At 48.0% G+C, this 21,713-nt stretch overlaps 1 protein-coding gene across 2 annotated transcripts in view; it reads left to right on the plus strand.

Moving 5' to 3' along the window:
- Sel1l3 (SEL1L family member 3) overlaps positions 1-5,852 on the plus strand; it is a 108,463-nt gene extending 102,611 nt beyond the window's left edge. For both annotated transcript variants that reach the window (XM_051174111.1, XM_051174110.1), the window contains one exon: positions 4,710-5,852. In XM_051174111.1, coding sequence (XP_051030068.1) covers positions 4,710-4,849 — 140 coding nt within the window. In that variant the 3' untranslated portion in view covers positions 4,850-5,852. The remainder of the gene's footprint in view (positions 1-4,709) is intronic.
- Positions 5,853-21,713: the final 15,861 nt, after the last annotated feature.

Below are 21,713 nucleotides of genomic sequence, written 5' to 3' on the forward strand. Positions count from 1 at the left end.
CAATCCAAAAACAGTTCCCTCTCTGACTCCAAAAAGAGTTTGATTTCACTGCTTTGAGTGCATCTCAAAAGCACTGCTATTCCCTCCCTACCAAGGACACCAAGCATAATTAGCTTAATGGAGCGGAGGGTTTGAAACTCAAAATATCCCCGCGTAAAGTGAGTCTGGATTCACCACTAACTGTGTCTGCTGCAGACATCCCTCAAACAAAACGGCCAGGGCCTGGCTGGCTGCCTGAAGGAAGGTTAAAAAAAAAAAAAAAAAAAAAAAAAAAAAAAAAAATGGAAAGATAAAACAGAAGCCCCATTTCAAAGAAAGAGTCCTCCTTTGAAAAACCGATATTTGAATTTTGAAAACACAAGATCTGTAAGACTCTAAATCCCAAGTTCTTAAACTCTGAAACTTAAGTAGTGTCATGAAGCCACAAGAGGGAAGCCCACACCTGTCTTTACCTAACAGGTCCAGTAAAAAATACAGGAGCTCGGGGCTGGAGAGATGGCTCAGAGATTAAGAGCACTGGCTGCTCTTCCAGAGGTCCTGAGTTCAATTCCCAGCAACCACATGGTGGCTCACAGGCATCTGTAATGAGATCTGGCGCCCTCTTCTGGCCTGCAGGGATACATGCAGACAGAACACTTTATACACAGTAAAATAAATAAATCTAAAAAAAAAATGCAGGAACTCTAAACATATATAGAGTTACCTTTCGATCTATGCATAGAAGGTGTATACATGAAATGATGAACCTCACGTTTCTACTTGAGTCCTGGGGTACCTCATTAGGCATAGTCTAGCCTGAGCCCCAAATCTGAACTCTGAAACTCATCTGGTCTTGTTCATTTCAGAGCAAAAAAAAAAAAAAAAACCTTGACGTCCAAGGAACGCAGGGCATTGAAGGGGCTTGCAGAGCTTCCTGCTCCCAGGTGACTAGGTGCCTATGCCAGTCTGTCAGTCTGTCCCTACGCTGCCCAGGTACACAGGCTCATCCTTCCAGGCTGTGGTTAGCGTAGGGTTTTTTGGTTTCTAACAAAATGCAAGATGACCCAAGTGAGATTAATTAAGCCTTTGTGCTCCGCTCCCGTCTCCCACATTTCCAGCTGATGAGGTTCCTGCTAAAAGCACCGTGATCCAAATGCCACACAGAGTGTTAGTGAAGAAAGTTGACAGCCTTGAGGTTAGAGATGCCACAGCAAGTCGGCTCCCCTGTCTCCATTAGTCTCCCACTCGTGGAGCCCACCAACGCCCACCACGCTTGGAACTGGTTTGCTGGCAGGAGTCTTGTACGTGTCCTGGGCTCTGCAGCCTCACAGGCTCAAACATAGTGTGAGATGCCCAGTGCCACCTCCTCGCCCCTCACTCTTACTGGTGGCCTTCCCGTACTCTGCCGAAGCCCACGTCTGGCAGCCAGATGTATGCAATGACTATAACGGGTCAGCTCGCTCTTCTGTTTGGTTTTCTACACGAAGCCCCTGCTAGCCTCGAGCTTGTCACGTAGTAGAGGCTGGCCTTGAACTTCTGGTCCTCCTGCCTCTCCCTCCCAGATGTTGGGATTATAGGCCTACATCTCTACATCCAGTTTACGGGATGCCAAGGAGGGAACGAAGGGCTCGAGCATACTAGGCAAGCGCCCCACCGACTGAGCTACACTGCAGCAGCTCATTTTTCTGTAGATTCTCACAGCTCTGGCTTTTCCACTCTGTGGACTGACGGATGAGTCAGACATCATAGTCGGGCTTCTGATAAAACTGTGTGTGAACACATTAGAACCTCACACACCAGTCTTATTCTTGTTTTGATTTTTGTACCCCCATTTTAACGTGTAAGAAACCATTCTCAGATCACAGACCCACACGCAAGCAGACATTGCCTGCCGTCGGCCCTGGGCCCTGTGTGTGCCAGGTCCTAATTGTTCCCACTAATGTACAAACGTGGTTCCCCAGCAGCAAACGATGCACAAATCACTTCTCTTTGGCTCCGGAATATACTCTGTTATTTTTTTAAGCAGCCCGATTATATTCCTGGTCACCTTGATTCTAGCCCAATAATAGAATTAGCACGTTTTCCAGGTAAGCAGAGACAAAGGGGCCACTCTGAAATTAAGACATACAGTAGGGGGCTCACGGAGTGATTGCAGCCCCCACAGAAGGGAGGGGCCCTTCACAAAGATAATAACAAACTTGCCTAGGAAACAGCAGGCGCTCATTATTGCCTCCATCCAGGGGGATTAAGTGGTGGCAGGGCTAATTAGGCATTCCTTCTACATTTACACATCCGCACCTTTTGTTTTAATCAGAAAACCAGTTGCTGATTTATCTCGTTACCATGGTGACTCAGACACCCACTAGGCTTGAAAGCCCATGCCTTAGTGTTATATTAACTTCCACAGGGGTCACAGGAAAGGCAGATCCTATGACAAAAAGGAGGTTCAGAGAAACCAGAGATTCCAACACATTAGAAGTAGAACGTCCACAAGGCAGTATCTGTCTAGCTCCTGGGTAGCCAGCAGCAGGAAAAGAAGGTACACAAGGTCTGGCCCTCCCACTGTGGCCCCATGGTCCCTGGACCTCATCACTTGGCCACCCTAGCAATGCCCCACCATTACACAGTACCACGGCCTCTCCCCTAGTCCTCTGTTTCCACATCTCCTGTGGGTGTTGGAAGAATCCCTAAAGAACAGTCCTGTCCACGGGCTGAAAAGGCAAGCTGCTAGAAACCCTCGTGCCCCAACCTCCAGCTGTGGCCCTTGGGTGTGGCCGTGTTCAGACATGGACTGGAGAGTTGGACTGTCAGCACAGGGCAGCATCTTTGTATAGCACATACATTCCAGCATGGCCTTTAATAACGGCTCCGTGGGGCCCTCGAGACAGCTCAGCAGCTGAAGATGCTTGCTACCGATGCTGAAAACCTGTACTCAATCCCTGGGCCCACATGATCCAAGAGGACGACAACGGGCTCCTGCAGCCCGTCCTCTGACCTACACGTATGTGCCCGGCATGTGCACACACTAACACATGTGTGCTGCAGATAAATAAGTACAAAATTATAAATAAAATAAAGGCGACCCGCTTTCTACAAAGTTAGTAAGGCTAAAATACTATGGAGTTTTAAGTGTGATCACAAGTTTACGGGTAAACTAGCCGGTGTTTGCACAGACTTTGGCCACTTAGCTAACAATTCATCACACACAGCTCTGGGTGTTACTGTCCCCATTTTTAATAGCCAAAGAAGCCAAGGCTCAGAGTAGTTAAGAGCTGGCTCAAGATTACCCAGCTGGTAAACGTCAACGCTATTCAACTCGTAGTCTTTCCGGTTTTGAGGTCCATGCTGTTTTTTTTTCTGGAGCTTCAAAGGGGACTGCAAGCAGCCAGAAAGCAAATGCTCTTCTATCTTGTACCTGGAATGAGCAAATCCCCCGGAACCAGTAACATTTCCCACACACTTACCCATGCCAAACACTCTTCTAAGCTTTTTTTTTTTTTTTTTTTTTTTAAGTGTCCTTTCTCATTTAACCCTTGCAATGATTCAGCAAGGCAGCTACATTCTTTTTCTCCGTTCTCTGGAGGTGGGAACATGTGGATAAGTCACCCAAAGTCACACAGCTGTCCAAGGTCAGAGCAGGTGGCCTCCAGAGCCCGCCCAGTCTTACACCTGGGGCACGTCTAGGTTCTAATACATAAAGTGAGCTTTGTCAGCTCCAGCAGAGATGACATTTAGAGCTGGTTACTCATTGCTGTGGGGTTGTCGTGTGTCCTGTAGGAGGCTTAACGTGATCTGTGGTTTCCACTCAGTAGAAGCCATCGACTCCTCCCCATCCCCGGGCAGGTGTGTGTGACAAGCAGAAATGTCTCCAGGCAGTGCCACTGTCCTAGAGGCGGCAAAATCACTTACTGTCTCATCTGAAAACTACTGGCATGGGGACCGGAGAGATGGCTCAGTTTTTAAGACCACTGGCTGCTCTTGAAGAAGGAGACCTGTGTTCTATTCCCAGCACCCACATGCCAGCTCTAACCATCTCTAACTACAGTTTCAGGGAATCGGATGCCCTCCTGTGGCCGCTGTAGGACCAGGCACTCACGTCGTACAAGACATGCGTGCAGGCAAAGCACTCAAACACATAAAATACAAGTTAAAAAGAAAAGAAAATTGCTGACATAAACTAGATATATGATCCTCTATAATCAGGGTCATCATCTTCTCTACTAAAGATATGTTTAAAAACACTGAAACCTAATAATTTCATGGAAAACACAGCATTTTCCTTTTTTAACCGTTGCGAGCAATTATTTAAACACAGTAACTTGGGCTGAACTTGCACAAGAATGTAAATAAAACCAGCCCTCCTCTGGCCGTTTGACATTATGTATGGTTTATATGATATTGAATCATGGGGGAAAGTCGGGAGGGACGATGGGACCACAGCTCACGAAACTGATTACAGCAACATTTTGCCTGGAAATCCTTTCAGACACTTGGTGACTTAGAACCCCAGGCCAGAGCGACCAGAGATCCGTTACACAGCTATTCCAACCTGATATTTTATAGGAGGGGACACCAAGGTACAAAGAACCTAGATAATGGGTCCAAGGTTGTATGTCTACTGAGAGTTCTGGCCACCAGCCAAGGAGTTTGCTGGATCCTGGGTGGGGCTGGGTATCCTGCATAAGCCTCTCTCTCTCAATGTTCAACCCCGTTTGCATGTGTCTCTGCAGCCAATGGCTCCTCTCCAGCACCAGCCTGGGTCATGGAAGACCCCACCTCATCCACCCCAAATCCAGCTGTGCCTCCAGCTGCAGATGCCTCCGACCATGACCCGCACATGATGGCTAACAACGCTGAGCCTCGTGGGTGAACTGTGCACTCCCAGTCTGTCAGGCTGAGAGACGGTCCTTTCAATAGCTGGTTGGGGAAGGCTAAGGCCAGGGCATTGTGCTGATAAATACCTTAAATGTCTTGTGAACTGGATGCCGGTTTTGCACTTGGTGTCGTTTTGTTTACTTTTAAACAAGGGCGTACCCAGAGCAGAATATAGTTATCAAACAAATTCCAAGGGTCACCTTGAAACGGGGGTACGTGGGGAGGTGACCTAGGACGTCAGCCTGTCATTCCTGGTTGTTGTTCCGGGAACCACAGTCTGCCTCCGTGGCACATCCATACTCCCATCCACGGAGAGGCATTTAAAAAAAAGTCTTAGTCTTTGTTCATTTCCTTTAACCAGAGAGCAGGAACTTCTCTCCAAGGTTGATGATGCTTCAGTGTCTGTGTTCGACACAACATCCTGATCCCAAAAGCCCACCTGACGGACAGATCACTCTCTGAGTCCCAAACCCAGCAGTTAGAAGGCGCCTTGGAGCAAACAAAACAGCATATACAGGGAAGGCAATAGCATTGTACATTGGTTTACATCCCCCCCCCCCCCCGCTGTGGGTTTTCCTAGAGTTGTAGTGCTTCCAAATCATCTGATGACGTTATTAGATATCGCTTATGTTTCCATCACAACCCATGCAATAACATCTAGAAAAATCTTTACTATTTAAGTGTAGTCGTCTTCTTCACGAATCACCATTAGAATAGACTGGCAGCAATGCAGAAAATATGCAGAAAAACTGATAGCTCATAGATTCATCATACCCCTTCTGCCTGCCTGTGTCTGCATAGGGGTGTGTGTGTGTGTGTGTGTGTGTGTGTGTGTGTGTGTGTGTGTGTGTGTGTAAAAGGGCAAGGAAGAACAGAGTGTCTGTGTACTGTATGCTGCTACAGTAGTCAGTAAATCAGTAATGCAATACTGTGGGTTCAAACTACTCTTTGCACTACTTTATTTACAGTAGTAAATAAAATTATTTTTCTACAGTTGACTACCAGGAAGTCGGCTTCTTTTCTTTTTCCTTGTCACTGTGGTCATTAGACAAAATGCTGTGGTCCACTTGCTGTCTCTAGGGGCCTCTCCATCCCCAACACACAAAACAGCCCCCTACAGGGAGGGGATTGTCCTGGAAACCCAGATTAAAAGCTGCCAGTTGTGAAGGTGGCAGGAAGCTCCCTTCCAGGAATCCTAAACCTACCTCTAGCCCAGAGATGTTTGCCCAGCCTCATACTCAGAGCTCCTGCTCTGAGATGAATCTTCTCTTGAATTCTAGGTCAAGCCCCAGTTACCCTCTTTCTCTTAGTGTATTGTTCTCATTTGAGCAAAAAAAAAAAAAAAAAAAGACGTGAGCCATTTGCAAAAGAATCAGACTTTGGGGTCTAATAGTCCTGGTCCTGTAACTTACTCAGGGATGTTAGGATTAACGCTCCTCAGGCTTCATATTCTTATGCTATAAAAATGATGGAAAAAAGTCCACCTATCAGGCGTCTCACAAGGCTTAAAAGAGATTGGGGGGGGCACAGGAAAGTGCCCTGAGCATGGCTGGTTATTAGTGCTGTCAAGAGGAGAAATATGAGGAGCCACATAGGTTCTCAGCTCTGCTCAGAGCCCCTGCTGAGGGTGAGCACACCCTAACCCTATCCGCAGTTACACCACTCAGTGGGGCACACTCCTGCCAAGTATCCATGGGAGCAGTGTCTCTGTCCTGGCTTCATTGGTTAATTTTCTGTTGCTGTGATAGAACACCACTGTTATTCTTTTGTTACCGTTATAAGAAGCTGGAGAAGGATGGGAGGAAGTCCCAAGTGAGTGGGGTCCCAAGGCAAGGGACCACGTGGGAGAGCATAGCCATGACCAAAAAACAGTTTTACAGAAGGAAGGGGTTATTTTGGCTCTCAGTTCCAGAGGGTAGGAGTCCATCATGGGAGGAAGGTAAGGCAGTGAGCGATAGGTGTGGCGACTAGGAAACCACGGCTTCAATATAAACATGAACAGGGAGTGGAATGAGGCTGTGACTTCTCAAGGCTCAGCCCAGGTCGCATACCTCCTGCAGCAATGCCAGGCTGGCTCACCCAACAGCAGCAATGCCAGGCTGGCTCACCAAACAGCAGCAATGCCAGGCTGGCTCACCCAACAGCACACCACCAACTGGAAACCAAGCATTCAATACCCCGCTCCTTGAACCCACTTACTGCTATTGATACTTTGTTGCATGGGGTTGCAGAGAAAGAACCCACAACACCAGGGTGGGCATGGTCCAAGCAGCAGGAGCAGGAAGCTGGGAGGTCAGCTCTCCACCCTTACACAGGACGCAAACTGGAAGTGGGTCAAGGCCATAAACTCAAAGCCACACTTCCTCCGGTGAGCCACCAGCTTCTGAAGGTACCATAACCGTCCCAAACAGCACCACCGGAGCCTGTGGAACACATTTCCCATTCAAACCGTCACTTGTGCCTCTGCAACGCTGAATGCACCCAGGCATCTGCACTGTGCCCTGGAGGGAGATGTGGGGAAAGAGGCAGGCGCTGCCTTTCTGCGCTGGAGCAGCAGCTGTGTCTACAGGAATCTGCAGACACCTATAGAGCTGGAAGCAGGACCAACTGATGAGAGGAATCAGCCCAGTAGTAGGTGCTGACATCTCCGACAGGCCCCAGCTTTGTACCAAGTTCCGGAGGCAGAGGAGCTGGCATTTGACCTTTAAGAGATTAAGCACTTTCCAAAGGAGCCTGTCGGTTTATTACGAAGAGCTAAATTGTGTTTCCGACCTACGCAGCCACCTGTCATTATTGATGCCCAGGGAGTGAAAACTTGATTGTAGATGATAAAATATATGCCAATATACATCTGAGGGTCATGTACATGCATTTCAACTTCACTACCATGACAGTACAACAGATGTTTCAAGATACTCAGCAACGAGCGCGGCCATTAAAAGCAAAATCGTTGTGGGGGTGGGGCTGAGCCTTCGCAGTTGGGCAGGACTTTGACAAGGAAGATGGGAGGTGTCACATGGGGAGACTCACCTGGCCACAGGCCTGGTGGAACTATGTGCAAAACACCGCCAGAACGGTGGGAGGGTTTCAGGGGCAGACAGTGGAGCTCCTATCAATAAGGGAACCATCAGTATTCCGGTTGGTCAGAATGGCCCAGAAACTCAGTCGTGCATGAGACCCACAGGCAGGCTCTCCACAGGCCTGAACCGACCTTCTGGAAGCTAGAGGTTTGTGACCACCCAAGGTTAGCTGTTCCCCACATGGCTCAGGAAGCTGAAAGCGACCCTTCTGACATCTCTCAGAGTGGCAAACAGCTTCCTTCCACGAGTCACTCAGAGAAAATGAGATTGTTCCTCGGAGGTGGGTCTGGGGCATAGAAGCCTCAAAGGTCATCCCCCTCCCAGGCAGCGGCTTAAAGAAACCAGCTGACTCTGCCAAGATGGCTCTTATTTAATGCTTTCTCTTCACTCCACAAAGATGCATGGGATTGATTTTCCAGAGCTGTTGGGCTCGCACTGCACACCAGCCCTGGTGACTGAGCCATGCATCCAGGCAGAACGTCTTCCTGTGAGAGCATGGATGAGAACAGGGCCAGTCAGTGCAGGCTGAGGTCTGGGCAGCCGCCGTCCCCCCCCCCCACACACACACACCTGTCAAGGGACACACCCAAGTGTATCCGCACAGGATGTATCAATGTGCTTCCAAACTGAGGTGGGTATGTGAAGCCGGTGCCCACAGCTGCCCTCCACATGGCTCCAAGGGAGAATGGCAGGTGCACAATTTACACCCTCAAAGAGAAACAGATGAAGGAGCTGGAGTGCGCCCCCCCCCCCCGATGGCTTCCCAGCTCCGTGGAACCATAAATGTCTGTTGCTCAGGCCACCTAGCCTGTGGCATTTTGGTATTCCCGGCTTTGCAAATGAATACAAAGAGCCGTGAGTACAAGAAAAATTGCTCTGAGTGGGACTTTGGAGGCGTCTGCAGGGATTCTGGAAGGCCTTAGGAGAATTTCAGCACCAGGAGAGGGCTGAGTCATCCCATGCAGAGAATACCACTCTATCTTACCCATCACACAACCCAGGTCCAGCATGCAGGCCGCTTCCTGATCCCACTTTACCACCCCAAGCTAGCTATCCTCGAGCTCTGCAGCACAAAGACACTAACATGGCCTCCTTTCCATTCCAAATGCCACGTGTGCAGCTGTTTCCTCTCCTCCGGGACTCAGAGGCCAGTCCTGTTCCAGGGCTCCCTTCCACTGAGCTACTGCTTTCCACACACCATCCAGAAAAACCGAGACAAAACTCTGTGCATATCTGTGGAACAGTTCTTAGATGAACTCGGTTGAGGTGGCAAGATCCACCCTAAGTGTGAGCAGCAGCAGCCCATGGGCTGGGGTTCCGGGAGGAAATGAGTTGAATTTCTGCATCTTTCTGCTCCCTTTCTATAGATGCCATGCGTCCCAAGCTCCTGCAGCAATGCTGTCCCTGCCATGACAGACCGTGACCCCTTGTACTGTAAGATGAAATAGATCCATCCTCCCTCATCATGCTTCTTGACACACCCTGCAAGCAGGGATCCCAGTGACACCCAGTGCATTGGGAGGCCCCGTGATACCTCACATCAATGTCAGCTGTGTGCAGACTTGGGTCATCATGCTGACTACAATGTCTTGTGGGAAAACATCTTGACCTCTGCTCATGACAGGGACCCTGTCAAGCGGCCTGCAGAGCTGAGGACCACCAATGGTGGAGATGGGATAGGTACTAGGGGTCAGATGCAGACATAAGCCCTATCGGCCGATGGAGAACAGGGTGAGTTTACTGTTGTTGTCAGTGGATCTTCTCTTAAACCTGACATTCTAGAAGCATCATCAAAGCAAACACGCTGTTTCTCCAAACTGTGACTCCCTTGGGGCCTGAGCAGACTTTTTAGTTCACTCCTGGACACAAAGGAGACAGAGAACACCTCCTGTCTTCAGTCCTTTGTCAAAACCATTACTGTAGTACTGCATCTGGCTCAGTATATAACTTTCTACAGGTGTATGACAGATAGATATAGATAGAGAGATAGATATAAATATACATACATACATACATACATACATACATACATACATAGATATAGATATACACACACACATCTCAAACGGTGAATGTCTATTAACTGACGGGAACACCATAGACAACGCCTTAGTTCATCTGTTCGGTAAATAAATGTTTGTACTGTCTCATCTGGTGAAACTCAACCCCTCCTCCGGTCACTCATGGTAACTCTGCTGCATTTTCACCCATGACCAACCTGAGTCCATTCAAGGGAGCTGAACCAAACAGCCTGGTCACTTAGCAGAGGTCCCATCAACACTCTCTTCTGGGAAGGTGTTTTCCTCTGCTGTGAAGGAACCATGGCAAATCAGCCTTCCGTGTGAATGTGACCACAGCTGCATTCTTGGAGTGCTGAAATCTGAGACGCTGGTTAAATACCTCTGATTCTCATAATGTCGCCACAAATCAAAAAACACACTTCCTGCACCTCATAAATGAGCCAGCCATTGCTACAGCCATTCGGAAGAATAAACAACAGTAAGACCTCTAGGCACATAGCCAGGCACCTGTGGGGTAGCTGTGGATCAGCAGATTCAAGCTAGGCTCTGTGCGTGTGGTTGCGGCTTACGGATGTGGGGACCCGGATGAGTTTTGCACGACTTTCCTTCTCCTGGGGTCAGTGGGCAACAGGAGCGCATCCATCTTAAACAGGGTATGCCACACGAATATGCTACTTAGGCATAAAATTCTCAGTCAGTAGATGCAGAAGAGATCTCTGCCCTCCATTTTTCTGCCCGAAAGCAAGGCAGATTTTCCCCTTGATGTGTTCTCTCTCATGGGAAGGAACTGGTGTGCCAGGGAAGGAGAGATTCATGACCAGGAAGAATCAGCTCACGGTTGAGCCTGCATAATCCAACCTCATCAAAATAAACACACTCAAGGACCGGGGACGTCTCTCCCAGGCACAGTCTTGAGCAAGGAGTTGAGCAAGGCCTTGGTTTAATTTCCAGCAAAAACAAAACAAAACAAACAACAGCAACAATTCCCTCCAAATCCTTTGTCTTCCACCAATATCCCAAGGGTTCCTAGTGACTTCCCATGATTCATCTCTCCTTGAGGTGCAAAGCCTCTTTCTTTCATTAAAATGATGTGTGGGACTGTCGCTACCTCTTGAGTCTCACTTCTTTTTTTGGTACATGCAGCATGCACATAAACCTTGTGTGTCTTTTCGCCTGGTACTCTCTTGTTACTTTGATTGACAGACCTTCCCAGAACGGTTTAAGAGAATGGAACATACTTTAGTCATTATCTCAGCATTCATGTTCTTTGGCATTTGCTTGGTCTCCTCCATGCAAGTGTTGGCTTATTGTAGCAAGGGTACTTTTTAGGCTGCTCCCTACCCTAGTTTTCTTCCTATAAAACAAACAAACAAACAACAACAGCAAAAATAAACACTGACAAAAACAACTTGGGGAGGTGACGATTTACTTCAGCCGACTGTTCATAGTCCGTCATGAAGGGGAAATTTAGGGCAGGAGCTCAAGACAGGAATCTCAGACAAGAGCTAGAACAGACTCACAGAATCTTGTTTTCTGTGACTCACTGAGCGAGCTTTTTTTATATCCAATTCTGTCTGCTCAAGGGTGGGTTTCGTGCTAATCATTGATCACTAAAATGCCCCAACAGAGTTGCCTAACAGCATAACTGATTAGGACATTTTGCCAGTTGAGGTTCCCTTTTCCCAGATGTCCCTTGTTTGTGTCAAGTTGACGAATAACTGTCCAGAAAACTTAATCCCTTATCAACTTGACCTACAAATGCATCTCTATTAACCGATAACCTTTCTTTTGTTATTTATCCCCATGACCTCATGCTCATATCATAATATAAAATAAAGCATAACTTTTAAAGTCCATGGTCTTTTAAACTTTCAAACTTGAATTAGAGAGATGGCTTAGTGGTCAAGAGCACTGGCTACCTTCCCAGAAAACCCAGGTTTGATTCCTAACACCTACATGGCAACCCCCAACTGTCTCTACTCCATTTCCGGGAGATCTGATATCCCCTTCTGATATCCATAGGTATGAGGCATGTAACTGGTACATAGATGTATGCACAGACTCACACTTGCAGGCCAGTTAGTTCCACTCCACCCTGCCACTGCTTTTGGTGATCACCACGCTCCCTGGCATCTCCAGTGTCCTAAACTGAGTCCTCACCTTCACCAACAGCCTCTCCTGGCCCCTGGCAGTACCAAGCCTCCCTAACCCCTCCAATTCCACAGCCTCGGTGCTGCTGAAACTGGGACTGCACAGGAGACCCTCACTCACTGCCACATTCAGCTGTCACCCGAGGACACGGCCCTGGCCCCTTTGGACCACAGCTGTTGTGCTGCCCCTGAGGAAACAGCCCTCAGGAGATTTCCTGTCCGCCTCGTTAATCACAACTGAGCTCTCAGCCCCAGCCAACCAGTCCCGGTTGTCCCGGTAAAGCGGACGCTTCACTTGGGTGGCGGTGCTGGTCCCTGCTCATCACACCCACCTCTTGGACTCCAAGTGACCAGAGCCCGCCGATTCTCCGTTTAAATAAACCATGCTGGCGGTCCCCCTGAACCCACAAGCCAGATTCCCACTATCTGCATTACTCAGTTTTATTGTGCTTGTTCCCGCAGAACACCCCGTTGAGCTCTGGGGTACGCCATGAACTTTTCAGCCCAAAGTTCCAAACACTTCCACAATCCTCCAGGGTCACGAATGGCAGAGCAGTCACCCGCTCTTTTCCGTTCTAACTTGCTTCCTGTTGCTGGGAAACAAAAGAACAGAGACGTGGAGAGGAAAGGGTTATTCGGCTTAGAAGCGTCCCAGTCACAATCCATCATGGAGGGAGGTCCTGCAGTAACCTGGACTCAGGAACTGAAGCAGAAACCAGGGGAGGGTGCCTGCCTGCTCAGCTTCTATTTTCATGGAGCCCGGGACCCCTGTCCAGGATTGGCGTCACCCACAGTGGGCTGGGCCCTCTCACGCCAACCGTTAATCAAGAAAAATGCCCGGACAGACTCACCTACAGGCCAGTGATGGGAGGCTTCTCCGCTGAGGTTCTCCCTTTCCAGATGTGTTCTATCTTGTGTCTCCTGATAGAACAGAAACAAACTAACTTTGTTTCCATGGGAGAAAAGAGGCCCAGAGGGAGTGATTGTATCCGCTATGCATTTCCTTGCTTTCTTCCTGTGATGCCAGGGACCTAATCTGGACCCTCGGGCATGAAAAACGCGAACTTGATGTCCGTACTGTGCCCCAGCTCGCAGTTTCGGAAAGGCCACCTCCCCACCGAGAGGTGGCCAAGAGTGTCCCTGTGGACATCGTGGCCAGCTGTGGAAAAACAAGCATCACTGAGCTGAGCACGTGACCAGGGCCCACAGCGCTGCAAGGTTGGACAGCTTTTCATTATCTTAGAGTGTTTCCCCAGCACTCACGGCATGGTTAATCAGCCCTGTATCGCTGAAGACTTCGTTAGCAGGGTAGTTAGAACAGGAAGTGGGTCAGGGACATGGCTGGCTCAGTGCGTCCAGCACTGCTGCACATCCGTGGTGACCCGAGTTCAATCTCTGGAACACAGTGTGGAAGGAGAGTTGGAATCCCAAAACTGCACACATGTGATTGCGCTACTAATACTAACAAAATGCAAAACAGGGAGGAAGAGAGAAGGATGGAAGGGTGTGGGGGATGAAGGACGTGAGGAGAGATGTATGGGAGGGAAGAGAAAGGAGGAAAGAGGAAGGAAGGAAGGAAGGGGGAAGGAAGAGAGGAGGAAGGAAGGGAGGGAGGAAGGAAGGAGGAAGGGGGAAGGAAGGAGGAAGGAAGGGAGGAAGGAGGAAGGGAGGAGGAAGGAAGGAGGAAGGAAGGAAGGAAGAGAGGAGGAAGGAAGGAAGGGAGGGAGGGAGGGAGGAAGGAAGGAGGAAGGATGGAAGGAAGGGAGGAGGAAGGAAGGAAGGGAGGAGGAAGGAAGGAAGGGAGGAGGAAGGGAGGGAGGGAGGGAGGAAGGAAGGGAGGAAGGAAGGGAGGGAGGGAGGGAGGGAGGGAAGAAGGAAGGGAGGAAGGAAGGGAGGGAGGAAGGGAGGGAGGGAGGAAGGAAGGGAGGAAGGAAGGGAGGGAGGGAGGAAGGAAAGGAGGAAGGAAGGGAGGAAGGAAGGGAGGGAGGAAGGGAGGGAGGAAGGAAGGGAGGGAGGGAGGAAGGAAGGGAGGAAGGAAGGAAGGGAGGGAGGGAGGAAGGAAGGAAGGGAGGGAGGGAGGAAGGAAGGGAGGAAGGGAGGGAGGAAGGAAGGGAGGGAGGGAGGGAGGATGGAAGAAGGGAGGGAGGGAGGATGGAAGAAGGGAGGAAGGAAGGATAGAAGAAAGGAAGGAAGGGAGGAAGGAAGGAAGGACACTCAAAAATAACCATTTGCTTAATTTAGTGTTCCTAACTCAATGCAATTAAATACCATCATGGTATCCATGTTCCTCGTAGCTGTTACTGGTACAGGCAGAATGCTAATAGATGTTTCCTGCACCTGTCTCTTTGCACAGTCATGTGGGAATTCTAAGGTATATATACCAAAAGAATGCAACAATTCTCGTATTGGTGTGTGTGTGTGTGTGTGTGCGTGCGTGTGTGTGTGTGCACGTGTGTATTGTGTAGGCTGGAGGATGATGTTTGCTATCTTTCTCAATCACTCTCCACCTTATTTTTTGAGTCAGGGCGTCTCGTTGAACCTGGAATTCACGGGCTCCGCTAGACTGACTGGCCAGTGACTAGCCACTCCCATGTGGGGATCTGAATTCCGGTCCTCACACAGTATTTCATCTCTGCACTCCTGAGTGCTCGGGGATGGTTTTGATTTACTCTTTGGTAGTTTCATACACATATACACTGTGTTTAAGTCATGCCCACTACCACTCCCCCACGCTACCCAGACTGCCCCTTCCATCCCCCACAACTTCAGATTCGTTCTGTTGTATAACCCCCCCCCAGTCCAATTAGTGTTGTCTATATGCACGAAGTCTATTTACACCGGAGCTTAAACTTACCATGAGCCAAACTCTTGACGAAAACTGACTTTGTGTGTGTGTGCCCCCCCCCCCCATCTATGAAAGCAGCTCCTCGGCTAGAAGCAGGGCCCGTGAGTCCCTCCTTTATTGACGAGTCTGCTTTAAGATCCTAAAGTGTAGGCATAACTTTCTGTTGCACTAGCCAGCTCCTAAATGACCACACAGAGACTTCTCATTAATTATGGTCGACAGCTTATGCTTGTTACCAACTAGCTCTTACAACTTCGATTAACCCCTATTTCTTATCTACACCCCACCGTGTCACTTGGCGCCTTTCTTCAACAGGATATGTCCATCTTGCTTCTCCCTGCCTCTCTTGGTGACTCCGCCCTCCTTCACCCCAGAGCGCCAGCTCTCTCCCTAATCGCAGTCCCCGCCCACCCTCTTCCTGCCTCGCACTGTATCTTCATTAAACAAATGAGAACAATACGTCTCCACAGCGTACACAAAGGCCATTCCGTACGCCCAGGTATCACGTGTTCATTTTTGATGGAACCCCCAGGAAGAAGTCAGGAGAGGAGGGGCACTCAGGAGAGCTGCGACAGTTTGAATCTGAGATGCCCCTGCAGTGCAGGCTCAAGCACTGGGCTCGCGGTTCTAGAACTCTCTGGCACTATCAATTCATTTCCCCTCGATGTACTCGTCACACGATGGCATTGTTGGGATGCTGGGATGCGGGTTGTGGGTGGGGGAGTGGGTTGCTGGCAGCATGCACTGGAAGGCCGTGTCCCGTCTCTCTCTGAATTAAGCAGCTTCTACCGCATGCACCTGTTGCCAGGTTGTTTGGCTCCGCCTCCAGCCCACAGCAATGGAGCCAGGAAACCATGATTGGGCATGGGTTTGTGAAGTTCAATACTGACCGCAACCCTATCCGTGGATTTTATTGCTTCTACTTTTGAAATGCAGAAAGATGAGCAACATGGCACAGGCATGCTCTTGACTGTCCCCATACCAAGCTGTGTGGCTGTGGTCCTCACATATTTAGAGCTAGCCATCTTTCCCATAAAGACATGAGTAGAGACTTGACCAATAGCATCTAATTCCTCCGATGCTAAATACTTACACACTTTAAGCATAAAAGGGAAATGTTGCGCCTTTAAAGAGGAGCATCTTTAAAAACACTCGGGACCTTCCCTGTCTGAAGAGCTCAGTTGAGATTAGAGAGGTTACAGTTAGACCTCCATCCCGAATCCAAGAGCCCCACCCCCTCCACACACCCCTCACACACACTCCCCCTCCCCCCATCTGTTAGACAATGTGCCCTCAGTAGCTCTGTAGCTGCCATGGGGCATGCCAGTCACAAGGCCCTAATGCTATGATGCATGGTGAGTGCCGGAAGTGAGGAGAGGGGCTTCAGAGCCAGGACATCATCTGTTGTCAGCTCTTCAGGAGTCCTAGGGAGAGGGCCTCCATAAATGGCTAAAATGACAAGATCGCTCTTCAGAAAACATACAACTGAAAGAGTTCAGATTTAATTTTCTAAGAAAAACAGCTTTATCATATTTTTGCATGCACATATATATATACATACATATATACAGTTAATTTTATCTGTCCATACATAAACATGTATTACACATTTACTGTTTACCATATAAAGATAACATGTAAATAACAGGAAAATCTAAAGATTAGGGAAGCACAAAACCCCCACGGTCCTCCATAGTGGGTCTGTCGTCGCTAGCAGGGTCGGTGCTTTCATCCTCTGGCGATTGTATCAGTCACTCTTTACTGTGACATAAAGGCCGGCCGGCCGGCACGGGCCACCTAAGGTATGACGACAGGTCACGCTGTGTCCGCTGAGGGAGAAGCTACCCTCAGCTCACCTTTGCTTTTGCTGCGTCCGTCAGGGTCCCCAGCCCATGCCCATGGGATGATGTCGAAAGCGCGTCCCCTAAGTCAACAATAAATGTTTAACATCACATCGATAGATGCGTGGATGGAGAAATGGGGGGGGGGGGCAGGCAATACTGCATCGTATCTTTTCATTTAACTCTTCTATTCCAGTACAACCTTCTTTTTGAAAATAAATATTTAGTTTTAAACCTGTGGGGGGGAGGGGCTACATATGTGCAAGGTGCCTGTGGAATCTAGAAGAAGTTGTCAGATATCCTGTGGCTAGAGTTACAGGTGGTCATGAGCTGCCCAATGGGGGTGGTGGGAACCAACCCGGTCCTCTACAAGAGCAGTTAGTGCCCTTAACCTCAGAGCCATCTCTCCAGTCCTTAAACAACTTTCTTTTTCCAAAAAAAAAAAAAAAAAAAAAAAAAAAAAAAAAAAAGACTTTATCTTTTTAATGCTTGAATTGTATTTCATTTGGTTTATTTAATCCTTTATGTGAGAATTTCGTGTCACCTCAGATCTTGGTTATTAATCAATTACGAAGGGGAAATAATCTTCATATAAAATATTTGCCCTTGGGGGCTGGAGAGATGGCTCAGAGGTTAAAAGCACTGGCTGCTCTTTCAAAGGGCCTGAGTTCAATTCCCAGCAACCACACGGTGGCTCACAGGCATCTGTAATGAGATCTGGCGCCCTCTTCTGGTGCACAGGCAAACATACAGTCAGAACACTGTATACATAATAAACTTTAAAAAAAAATCTTTGCACATTCCATGTTAGTTCCCATGGGATAAAATTTCAGGACGGAGATGGCAGATAAAAAGATGCCCACGGATATCTCAGTTTGCTGCCTTGGGCTGGGCTGGACCTGGCGTGGCCTCTGGCCTATTTCCATTTCTAGTTGGATTTGCAGCCACTCCAGCCTCCCGCAGTGAAGCATCACTCTGGACAGGACAGCTGGCTTGTCCCTGCTGGCCAGTGGGCTTGGAGCATCCCAAGCAGCCCCTCATCTGTGTGATACCCTTGCCCTGGATCTGCCACAAGGGAAGGAGTGAGTCTTGCCCTGGCTCTCTGAGCTCTAGAACTGACAGCTTCAGGTGAGAACCAACTCTAAAAACCTCTTGGGATCATCTGCATGAGGGGATCAGCACAGGAAGACACTGTCTCTGCAAGGGTTTAATTCCAGTAAGGCATCAAAGAATTAACCTGGGCTGTTGTGTATTGAAATTTTGATAGGAATACAGGTTGTAGGTATGTTTATCACACACATATACACACACAAACACACATACACACCTCACACAAAATAATTGTGGAATGTTAGAGATTCCACAAAATCACTTCTCTATAGGAATAACCTCTCTGTGCATATAGGTACCAAATGTATTATATATAGCCAGTACAGTGGCTCATGCTTAGAATCCTTGTAGTACTGGAGAGGCTAAAACAAGAGGAACCAAAGTTTGAGACTAGCCTGGGCTACAAAGAACATTCAAGAACAGCCTGCACTATATGTTGACATATAGTCTCAAACAAACAAACAAACAAAATAAACAAATAAGCATAACAAGACAAAAATATGCATACTGTGTACCCTAAGTCTATCTAGATAAAGGACTCAGCCATGTTGGCTCTGCTGTGTGTTTGGGGCTTGTTTGTATTTTTGGTATTTTAGTTTGTAGCTTGTGTCTCTGTTGACACTCTAGAACACAGTGTGTGACAGGGCTCAGGTCCCATTCTTGTATTTTTTTGTTTTGTTTGTGTTTTTGGTTTTTTAAGACAGGATCTCTGCGGGGTCTGGAGAGATGGCTCAGTGGTTAAGAGCACTGGCTCCTCTTCCGAGGAACAGGGGTTCAAATCCCAGACAGCTCATACCTGTCTGTAACTCCAGTTGCAGGGGACCTGACACCCTCACACAGACATTCATGCAGGCAAAACACCAATGTACATAAAATGAAAACAAATTCTTAAAAAGAAAGAAATTGCATTAAGCAAGGATATTAGCTTATTTTTGCCTGTGTTTCCACATCTGCAAAGCAGAGGCAAGAATACAAGCCACCACAAGAAGGTGTACACAGTAAGATGTCAGCCATAATTACCAGTGCATTCAGAAGTATTAGAAAAACAAATAAAAGAAGTAAAGAAGTAACGCGTTGAAGTGATGGGAAATCATGTCATCTCCCCTGTCACCTACATGAGCTCCAACTATTGAATTTGGACAGTGTCATTCTGGCCTGCACCATGTATTAGACAGACACATTTTATGACTTAAGTCATTTTAGCAGTGCCATTCAACTTAGCTATGCTAAAGACACCAACCAAAAACTTACAGGAAGCCCTGCAGCTCTGGAAACGCCCTCCAGTGCCTCTGGCATGCTGAGCAGCACATCTGGATAACTCCAGGTCTAGACCAAGAAAGGAGTCACCATGCCCTTTTCCAGAGAGAAGGAAATCACCCGGGGAGACCGCTCTGTGGGAGAGGGGTGATCTCTGTGATAATCTGTACAGGACAACTGAGTTTCCACATGCAAAAGAATTGTATTTAAGAAAAATCTCAAATCTGGCAGTGGTGGTGCCCATCTTTAAATCCCAGAATTTGGGAGGCAGAGGCAAACAGTTCTCTGTGAGTTCGAGGCCAGCACAGAGTGGGTTCCAGGACAGCCAAGGCTACACAGAGAAACCCTGTCCGAAAAAACTAAAATGAATCAATAGTAAATCTCAAAATGGATCAAACACTCCGAATGTAACAGCTAAAGCCACTAAAGAGACCTGGGGTAAAATTTTATGACCTTGGATCTGGTGATGGATTTCCATCTGTGCCATCAAAGCATGCTCAGGGAAAGAAAAAGAAATTGGTTCGACTCATCAGATTTGAAAAAAACCCCATGCACCAAAAGACATTATCAACCTAAGGTGTGGTGGTGTGTATCTATAAACTTAGCACTTGAAAGGCTGAGGCAGGAGGATTACCATGAGTTGAAGGCCAGCCCAGGAAACATAGGAAGTACCAGAGCAACTAAGACGAATTTAAAAAAAACAAAACAAAACAAAAAAAACAAAAACAAAAACAAAAACAAAAAAACTAAAAAAGACTTTATCAGTGGAGAGGAGAGAACCTATAGACGGAGAAAATGTTTGCAAACTGGTAGTTTGAACGAGATGCCACTGTCCCCTGTGTCTGGGGCATTTCACTTGGGGCTGTTAGCAGAGGAGTTATGAAGTATGGCTTTTCTGGAAGAAGCACATTGCTTGGGGGGGGCAGGTAGGGTGCTTTCATGTTTCAAAAGACATGTGCCATTTTGAGCTGGCTCAAGTTTGTGGATGGAGATGTGAGCTTTCCTCTTCCTTCTGCTGCTTCTCCAGCACTATTAACCCGCTGGAACCCTAACCCCAAATAAACCTTCCCTTCTGTAAGTCACCTTGGCTGGGGTGTTTTATCGCAGCAATTGAAAAGTAACTGCCTACCTGTACATCTGGTGAGGGTTTGGTATCTAAGTCTCACGCACAGGGACCTGTGTTGAGGACCCCACCACTAGTTTTGAACTGTGATCTTTTTCATGGGCAAGCAACAGCCAACATAATACTCTCATAAAGCTGGCAGTGCTGAGGGTATTCACAGAGAGAAGTCTGCGTGGACATGGGTTTAAGCCAACTGAAACTCTTCATCAGCTGGCCGGTGAGTGCACTGGGTGCTTTTAAACACACACAAAACCGTGTCCTGGGGTGATATACTTCAGTCAACAAGAACAGTTAGCCAGGAGCAGAACTGTAGAAGCCAAAAGGTAAAGTTCATTTAGAGACTTTCCCAGCCGGATGGACTTGAATGGGTGAGGTCTCTGTTTTCATTTTGGTGGTGATACTGTCTACATGCTTTAGTTTTACAGCCTGTATAGTACTTCCATCGTGGAGTCTGTTGTGTTAAAGTCTGGGAGCCTACTAAGGTCTGGGGCCGGTTACAAGCAAAGCAGGAGGAGTAGCCCCTGGGTAAACAGTCGAGCGTGTGATTTATGACAGCTTTATCGGGACATAGCCACATTCTAAGTCAAGGAATTCTGTCTAGAGAACTTCCACAACTCAACAAAAATCATAACCTGTTACGGTCTGAATATCCCAAGCAAAGCTCACACTGAAACTGAGCTGCACCGTAGGTGTTAGGAGGAGAGTGTGTCACCAGGACTTTGCCCCTGGGAACTGATTAGAGTCCCCATTGCAGAATGCATTAGAATTGCAGGAAGAGGCTCTTGATAACCAGAGTCAGTTTTCATCCCCTCTCTGACTCTCCTGTGTGGCTCTGCAGTGTCAACCTCCAATCATGTACGTCATCACACAGAACGAAGGCCAGCCACAGATTTTGGTGCTAAGCTCTCAGATTTCCAAGCTTCCAAAACCATGAACAAAATAAACCCCGTGTGATTGCAAATTACCCAGTTTGTGCTTTTTGTCATAGCAACAACACAGATGAAGTCACAAATCAATGCAGAGAAAGAGCTGGGGGGGGGGGGGGAGGTTGGCACAGGACTAGAGTAGACATTTCTCCAAAGGAGATACGCAAAGGCACATCTAGGGAAATTCAACGTCGTTAGTTAACCTCAGTGAGGTACCACTTTGTAAACCTTTTGGGTCATGTTAAAGAAGAAAATGAAGCAGGAAGGCCAGGCCCTGGAGCTGGGGATGCAGCACTTGCCTAGCCTGTGGAAGGCTGTGGGGGCGGCCTCTAGCAGCACAACATTAAATGGCAGGTGGTGTTGAGCACGTTGGGAAACATTACTGGTAAACTGTAAGATGGCTCAACTTCTGAGGGAAAAAAAAAAAAAACAGCTCAGTGATTCCTCTAAAAAGCTTTACGTAGAACGCACACATGACGCCATAGTCCTCCTAGACGTGGGCTCCA

Source organism: Phodopus roborovskii, unplaced genomic scaffold (assembly GCF_943737965.1).
Source record: "Phodopus roborovskii unplaced genomic scaffold, PHOROB, whole genome shotgun sequence".
Taxonomy (NCBI): Eukaryota; Metazoa; Chordata; class Mammalia; order Rodentia; family Cricetidae; genus Phodopus; species Phodopus roborovskii.